Source organism: Triticum urartu, chromosome 6A (assembly GCF_056163025.1).
Source record: "Triticum urartu cultivar PI428250 chromosome 6A, HENAU_Tu73, whole genome shotgun sequence".
In the NCBI taxonomy this organism is placed as follows: Eukaryota; Viridiplantae; Streptophyta; class Magnoliopsida; order Poales; family Poaceae; genus Triticum; species Triticum urartu.
In genome coordinates this window covers 471,075,106-471,083,563 of record NC_141878.1, presented here as the reverse complement: position 1 = coordinate 471,083,563, position 8,458 = coordinate 471,075,106, and the positions used below count along the sequence as shown (strand labels likewise).

The 8,458-nt window shown below is 54.5% G+C and overlaps 1 protein-coding gene across 1 annotated transcript; it reads left to right on the top strand.

The window, feature by feature from the left end:
* The first annotated feature begins 310 nt into the window (after nucleotides 1-310).
* LOC147965739 (uncharacterized) lies at nucleotides 311-1,029 on the top strand. The gene is made up of 3 exons (XM_087530584.1): nucleotides 311-352; nucleotides 475-660; nucleotides 730-1,029. The coding sequence occupies exons 1-3, from the start codon at nucleotides 311-313 to the stop codon at nucleotides 1,027-1,029; spliced, it is 528 nt and encodes a 175-aa protein (XP_087386710.1).
* The last annotated feature ends 7,429 nt before the right edge of the window (nucleotides 1,030-8,458 follow it).

Genomic DNA, 8,458 nt, shown 5'->3' with positions numbered 1-8,458 from the left:
ACGCTTCCGCTTAGCAATCTTCAAGGGTATGAAGATGCACTCCCTCTCTCTCGTTGCTAGTATCTCCTAGATTGATCTTGGTGACACGTAGGAAAATTTTGAATTATTGCTACGTTCCCCAACAACAACACCAACGACTGCCAATAGCTCAAGGGCCATCCGAGACGGGCGCGTTGGTCGCTGCCCTGAGCGCAACGGTCGTGGCTATGGCTGCGGAGGAGGCCGTGGCGGAGCCCGTTGGGACAACCGCGACCCCCTCCAGGACTGGCGTGATCAGCCTCTGAGGACCGCTAGCAGGGCTAGCCTCGCGATGGCCCCTGGAGGGACCAGCCTTGGGAGGACCGTCCTCAAGGCAATCTCGGCCTTCCTCCACTGCAGCCGCCGCCAAGGAGGAATGATGACCACTGCCAAGATGATGGGGCCGGGGGCTTCAAAGAGCCTCATGCTATCGCCTGCATCCTGGGTGGCCCTCAGGCTCCCACCTCCCAACGCGCCTTCAAGCAGTTCACTCATGAGGTGAACGCGGACCTCCCCAAGCTCGAGGCGTCGCGTCCCCTCAAGTGGTCCAAGTACTCCATCACCTTCGACTCTATGGATCAACTCAAGTGTGCAGCCACCGCCGGCGCGCTCCCAATGCTCTGCTCATCGACCATCAACAAGGTCCTTGTTACCAAGACACTCATCGACGGAGGTGCGGGGCTGAACGTCCTCTCTGTTGAGACATTCTAGAGGCTCCAGGTGCCCTACGACCAGCTCCTCCCCACCAAGCCCTTCTCAGGGGTGACCGATGGCTCCACTATCCTCTTCGGGCAGATTCGCCTCCCTGTCACCTTCGGCAAGCATGACAATTACCGCACCGAGCTCATCGACTTTGACGTTTCCCACATTCGCCTCCCGTACAACACCATCCTCGGGTACCCGGCCCTCGCCAAGTTCATGGCGGAAACTCACCACAGATACAACGTCCTCAAGATGCCAGGAACCTGTTGCATCATCATGATCGCCTGCGATGAGAAGGATGCGGTGTGATCACTCGAACGCGCCTACTAGGCCGCAGCGACCGAGAAATCAGATGACGAGGGCGCCATCCATTCTCCTGAGGCCGTCCCCAAGAAGAAGAAGTAGCTACTCCTCAGAGGACCTCAGGAGGGTGGGGTGCTTGATGACCATGCCTCAAGACCTGCGCCCACTGCTGGGGCGCTTTCCTCCCACGCATAGGAAGGCGCGCCCATCGCTCATCTTAGGTTGGGCTCGGGGGCTCTCCTTTGGAGGGCCTCTGACCTGACCAGCGTCACGAGGGAGGCATTCGGGCGCCATGTGGAGGCGTGTTTCAACGCGCGCGTCTGCGAGTAGGGCGCAGGGAGCGAAGCACCAGGCACTCAGGAATTCATCACCAAGGCGATCAAAGAGCTTCAGGAGGCATGTGCCATGCGCGGCGAGCACCGTCCCGCATCACCCGGTGCAGCTGCCACCCCGGACATGGGTGGCGAGCTGTGTCTGCGTCAACATCCCAGGGCTCAACAGAGCTACTTCTCAGGAGCTCTTCTGGTCGTCTCGCGTTGGCCAGTGTGGAGGCTGCCCTCACAGCTACGTTCGCATGCCCTTTGGCCTGCCGAATGCAGCTGCCCCACATCAACGCCACATGCGGGGCATCCTGGAGGCTCACGAGGCCAGGCGCCAGGTGATCCTATCGGAGGAGGTGTTGGACCCTCGAGAGTCTCCCGAACCCCCGGAGCCTCACGAGACCCAGGAGCTAGATGACTTGTGAGGAGCGACCTCTTCAGCACACATCTTCAGCTGCCCCAACACTTTTTCAACGACGGTGCCATGTGACTTTTTGGTTTGGTCAATTGAGGGCGCCCCTCGGGCTGCATCATCCTCAAGCTTCCACGGCCAGTCTTGCAGCCCCACCATTTTGATTCATGTACTCTGAACCAGTATGCATGCCTGTGTTACCATGGTTGTTTGACATTACCCCTACAATTTCATCATCTATGGAGCCGCCCCTCACAGCCTTTGCGTGTTGCTAACCCGCCTCTTTCTCATCCTGCAATGGGGGCTACTGGCATGACGCCTGTGCTCGGGTCCGTCCCTGCAACGCTGACAAATCCGAGAGACTGAGCTCTGGCTCATGGCTGGTCCCGCGCATGTCACCTCACCGGGTCCTCGGCGCGTTCGTCTTCTTGCGGAAAGATCACTGGCAGGACAACAAGTGCGACTATTTTTTTCTCTCTTCGTCTAACTCGCAGGGACCTCCGGAGCCAGGGTCACGAGCGGCCCCGCCAACACCTCGAGTCATGACCCCTCGCAAGGCCAGCCACTCCTCTTTCACGCAAATCGCTTGCATGTTAAATGGGAGGCCCTGATCATCGCGCCTCAAGGGCTCCTACTGGCTCTCAGGCCCTCACCCCTGGCCTTGACCACATCATCGCGACCTGGCATACCAGCGGCGGCTGAGCCTTGCTCAAGGACAGGCACCCGAGGACGTAGAGCAACCAGATGAGCAAGGAAGAAGGGGTCGGCACGAGTCCTGCTTGGGAGCATTGCCAGGAGAACGACACGGCCTGACGTCATGCCAAAAGTTGTCCTCACAGTGAAGGAATCACCGCAGGATCGCTAAGATAAGTCACCCCATACACGCATGCGTGAGCCTTGTCATCAATGTTTCACCCCTCATGATCTCACTCGGGCAAGGATGATTCCCTTTCAGCCTTTCGGAAGGCTCTTGCGTGTCAAAGGGGACCCCCTGAGCATCGCGCCTCAGGGGCTCTTACTGGACCTCGGAACGGTCACCTCTTGGCCTTGACCACGGCATCGTGACCTGGCATACTAGCGACGGCTGAAGCCTGCCCGGGGACTGGGTGCTGTCGACGTAGAGCACTAAGCTACCGTATGGATGAAAGGGGGAACCATGCCACAACAAGAAACGTAACCGCAGTATCAATTGGAAATAATAACATTAAGGCAAAAGCATAGACGTTTTTACATACCCCCACGGGGCTCGTCCTGGTTTCGTGGAGAAATGAAGCAAAAGAAAAAAACCTAGAGAGCCACAGCCTCGGCAACATCACCGGCAGCGCCGGGATGACACCGCTTCTGAGGTGCGGGCACGACGGCTCGGTGGATTGTAACTCTCGTCGTCGCTCGAATCATGCTCTGAGGAGGCGCTACTGCTACCGGAGGAGTCGTGGACAAGGCCAAGGGCAAGTTCACTGCCCGTGGCCTCGCCGCCTTGGCTGCCTCCTATGTGGCAGCATTCCAGGCACCGGCCATCCATGTCGAAGACCTTGAAGAAGAGCGTCGACGCCTGGTCACACTCGAAGAGGATGGCGTGAGCTCCCTCCGGGCGGCTGGCGCGGGCGATCACACCCCAACGCCGTGTCATGAAGGCGTCGCTGGAGTCGACGACCTCGGCTTCCGCTTCAGAAGGTTGGCTGCAGCACCCGGCATGTTGCAGCCATAACTCGATGGGCACCCTCGGCGGTATCTCCCTGGCGAAGGACCATGGGAGCCGGATCCATGTGCGCGGCGGCATTTCCACCCACACCACAAACTCGCGGGCCATGTCCTCGGCGTGGGTCCGCGAGTGTGGTGGCCGTATGGCCACCACCTGTTCTCCTCCACGATCCCGCTCTCCGCGGCGCCAGTCACCGCTCCTGCGCACGGGGCTGTGCACGCGGGCATACATGGGGACCGGGAAGCCCGATGGAGCCTGTTCATGCCAAGGCCGCATCACCATGGGTTCCACGACGATGCCCCAGGAGCAATCGGGCCTCTTCTTCGGCAGGAGCAGCTCAGGCTCCACCTGAGGGGCTTTTCCCTTCTCTGCAGTGGAAAACCTTCTCACTCACGCCATGGATTCGTTGGCAAGACGATGGGATGAAGAGGAAGAAGAAGGAGCAAGCCGCAAGAAGACGAAGATGGTATGGGGGCTCCACCCCCGCTCTCATTTATAGACGGAGGGAGGCCAAGAGCTGGCCTCCCACGATCTTGAGTAATGATGCTTTTTCTGCATGCAAAAGGTAGTTGTCAAGTCAGACGGTTGACGAGGCAGCGTGGGGAAGTCGAGACGCCCATGTCCCATCAAGCGCCACGCGTCGACTCAGCCCGTAGGCTATCGGGGCCCACGGCGCTTCGCCCTTGCCCTTTGGCTTCGCCTCGAAGCCAAGTCCGAGCGCACCTTGGACCCGGGGGCTACTGTCAGCTTCTGGGAACCAGGGTACCAGACTTGCCTGCCTGCGGCCCACGGCGTGCCTCCATCGACGGCCTGGTACGACCCATCTTCAGTATCGAAAAGACAAGACCCTCGCGAGGGGCCAAGCGTCACGAGGCGGACGACGCCAAGACCTCCGGAGGGAGCGGCCTCCCCAGGTGGCCTCCCGAGGAGCGGAGATTCCTATGCAAGTGCCTACCTCATGAGGTTTGGGTGATGTAAGCCATGACGACCAAGGCCAGGCGGGCGCCAGCGGGCACAGAGCAGTAGGTTTCATCTTTGGTGCTAAGATGGCGAGCGTAGGTGGGGGGTCCCGAGAACTCAGCCAAAGGTTTCCATTCCAGTGCAACGAGACCAAGACCGCTAGGATGGTAGGGAAGATATCATCACCGAGCCCACCACGACGTCACGAGCAGGCGCTTTGTAGGCGAAGACCACCTTTCGTCAGGATAGGATGTACTACTTGTTCCCCTTCAAAATTGGCCACTGTGGGATCCCTTCCCGCCTTTGTTTTGGAGGAAGAGGACCAAGGCCCTACAAATATAGCTTAGCCACCACCGTAGAAGGGATCCTCATATCGAGAGACTTCTCTAGCTCACACCAACACAAGAACAAACCCCCTGAGGTTGTTCTTCCCCTGTACTAGTTCATCCACAACCCCTCGCGAGGCTAATCCACACCAAAGCATGAGTAGGGTCTTACACCGCAAGGTGGCCCGAACCTGGGTAAACTGCTGAGTCCATTTCCTTTCCTGTTCATCGAGCTAGGCCATGAGAGCGACGAGTTGGCTGGCTGGAGAGGTTGAGTTCTTCACACACACCCCAGAGTTTGAATTTTCTCGGGTCTGCGGAGCCCTGAATCCGACACACCCCTCCCCCTCACTGCCAGGAAAAGATCATGCAACATACGATCATCATATGCCTCTCGTACTTTCTCTCTTTGCACCCAATTTTAGGAACCGGAAAACCCTAACCATGCTCCCGTTGCACCACTGCAGATGAGCTCTCTATAGTTATCGTCGCACCACTAGAAGTTTGACATCTACAGAGTGGTGGGTTGCGTCTACCGCGATTGTATGTTGCCTCCCATGAGCATCTCATTAGATAATGTGAGAACGGAGATGGGGTGAATGTCGTGGTCCGGTAAAAACTAGATTTGAATAATATTGTGGGGACGGGGTGTCATTGTGGGTGTATGTGGATGCCTTGCCATTCTTCTTCCAGAAGGTGGAATCCATGAAGTTTGTTGATTGTGTGAGGATGCATGTCTTGGAGGCTTGGCCGACGCCCTGGATGGTGGGGATTGTGACGTACCCAAGGTTGTCAGAATCGCGATTCTGTTATACGATTCTATGACTTTACGATCCAAACTAACCCCTATGATTCTACGATTTTAGTTCTTAGAATCTACGTTTCTACGATCCTGATAGTGGAGATTCTACGATTTGCGATCCTACCATCAAAGCTCCGATCTGATTCAAAATCGCGATTCTGACAACCTTGGACGTACCAACAATAAGAGACACAACTCGAGGGTTGTTTGGTGATCATCGTGTTATACGTACTCGAGTGAAAGCACTATGCAAGCCAAACTGTGCTTGCTACTGTTGGTTTTGATCTCAAGTTCACATATGTATTAGCTGGTTGGGAAGGATCCTCCCATTATACTAACATTCTTATTGTCAGTATGGCTCGACCTGATGGGATCCATATCCCTGATGGTAAGTTCTACCTATGAGATGTTGGATATGCATATTGGCTTTGGTTCATCCACCCTTTAGAAAATCAGGTACCATCTCAGTGAGTTGTCTGCTAGGAACTACCCTAAAATTGTTGTCGAATCGTTCAATCTTAGAAACTCTACCATTAGAGTTGTGGCTGGGAAGGCATTTGGTTCTTTGAAGAATAGATTTAAGATATTTGATCACAAGGCATTTCACCCCTTTCCACCCCAAGCTAAGCTTGTTCATGCATAATGCATTCTTCATAACTGGATCTTAGATTGGCGTCTTGATGAGTATATGCGGGAGGAGGAGGATGTGTCCACTGATGATGTTGAATATGGCCATGGTGCGGAGGCACATGACAATGAAGCTTGGAAGAGTAAAAGGTTGAAGTGGGCTGACACAATGTGGTCTAACAGGGAACACAAGAAACCCATTGATCTTCTTCCCCCTATTGAGCTATATGTTTGTTAATTTGGTACTGTCATTTCTTATTATTTAGGACGAACTGTCATTTGTTTAGTAGTATTCCTACTTTCATACTGCATATGTAGTGTACTTTGTGGTAAGATCATCACTAATTCGAAGGGTGACTACAATAATAGGTCGTGAGCAACCAAATGCCCCGTAATTGCATCTTTACAGACATAACCCTGAAGTGTTGCCGACGTACCAAACGCCATCCTGATGCAATGTGGACAGCCAAACAAAGTGCATAACAAAGTTTAGATGTTGCATTTTTCTCAGCATAGCCTTTTGCTTGTCTCAACATAGCCGGCCCAAGCTCGGGTAAAGGAGGAGGGTTGTGATAGGCTTGACGATCCAACGTCAAAACTCAGCCACTCTTATGAAGATGAAACCCAAAGGATTTAAATACTGTCTTAGCCTTTCTAAAAAAATTGTCTTAGCCAATCAAGTATACGAGCAAATGCGCTCTTAGAAAATCGGAAGACTAAGGTCTGAAATTTGTATCTACACAATGAGAAAGGAGTAGGTCCATCATTTTAGATACCATTGTTATAAGATTTATATCGTCATCAGGGCATCTCTAGCCGATACCTTAAAACCGGTTATAGGAGTAAAAATTGTGGTTTACTTCTTTAAACTGGACCTAACTGATCCTCTAAACCGGTTGGAGGTGTAAAATATTTACTCCAAGCGAGGGTCGAGGAGTAAAAATACCCCAAGCATTGAGTAAATCTCCCCCTCCCCTCCACACCGCGGCGACGTGTCCTCCTCCCACACCTTCTCCTAGCGCGTGTACAAAGCCTCTCCACCCGTGCCGGTGGCGTCTCCTCCTCCGCACAAGCGGCGCACAGTCCTTTCCCGGCCTCCTGGTGCCGAGATACCACGGCGTGCAGTAGCGCCAGTGGGAAACATGGGTCGCCCAAATCTACGACCAAGGCACCGGCAAGACCCACTGGTTAGGCTCCTTCCACTCAGCGGAGGTGGCGGCGTGTGCATACGACATCAAGTCGGTGGACTTGTATGGCGCGTCGGCCACTGTAACTTCCCCGGCAGACATTTGCCGCCATCGGTGGACCGCCGAGTAGCCACCCCACGCAAGAGGCGGGGGGGGGGGGGGGGGGGGGGCAAGAAGCCTGTCAGCGTCTCGCAGCGGAGGAAGCCAGGGAGGCCTACATAGCAGAGCTCCCCCGCCGCTACCCGGAGCGTGTCGAGGCGGAGCGCCGCCTATACGCGGAGTACGCGGTAGGCAAAACCGAAGTCACCGATCAATCGAGTGATGAAGGTGGCGACGGCGGCGGTGGCAACGACGGCCCGGACCCAATGATCGGCGGTTTGAGCGGAGCAAAGTGAAAGGCTATCGAGGAAGAATCTGACTAGGTTTTAATTTGTTGTTAAAATTTTGAATTTCATTTTAAGTTCTATGTAAAATATTTAGAATTTGAACCGAATGTCGTTTAATTATGTTTTATATACTACTTTGAACCTAATTTAGCACCGAAATTGTGTTTGTATGCCTTTTATCTTTTTAACTCCATTACATTTAGGAGTTCGGCTAGAAACGTTATTTCTTTAGAGAAGCAAATGTGCTCGTCTAAAGTTTAGTCGGTCGTTTGCTTCTGTAAAATTTAGAAGATCGGCTAGAGATGCCCTCGGCCCATCATGATCCACACGAACCTACATATGATCTTGGCATGAGTGCAAAAATGCAGAAGGCAAGCATGCATATGCGTGTGCGCACGATGGAACGATATGATGGCGCCCCCTCGTCACGCTTTGCGCAGAAAGACGAAAAGCGAAAAGAAGGCTCCGAGCAGGCGCCCAGTCCGCCCGCGAGAGGATGAGTTTCCGAAGTCCCCCGCGCTGAACGTCTTGGTCGCTTTCCGAATTGGAAAACGACGGCTCGATGGATCGAGCGAATGGACGGGGCCAGTTCGGAGGGGGGCCTCCGCTCCCCCGATGTAGCCAGCATCAACTTGGCAATGGCCCGGCCGGCTAAACAGACGACCCGACCGTGTCCAGCATAGCCAGAACCCAGATCGACCCATGGAGTTGGA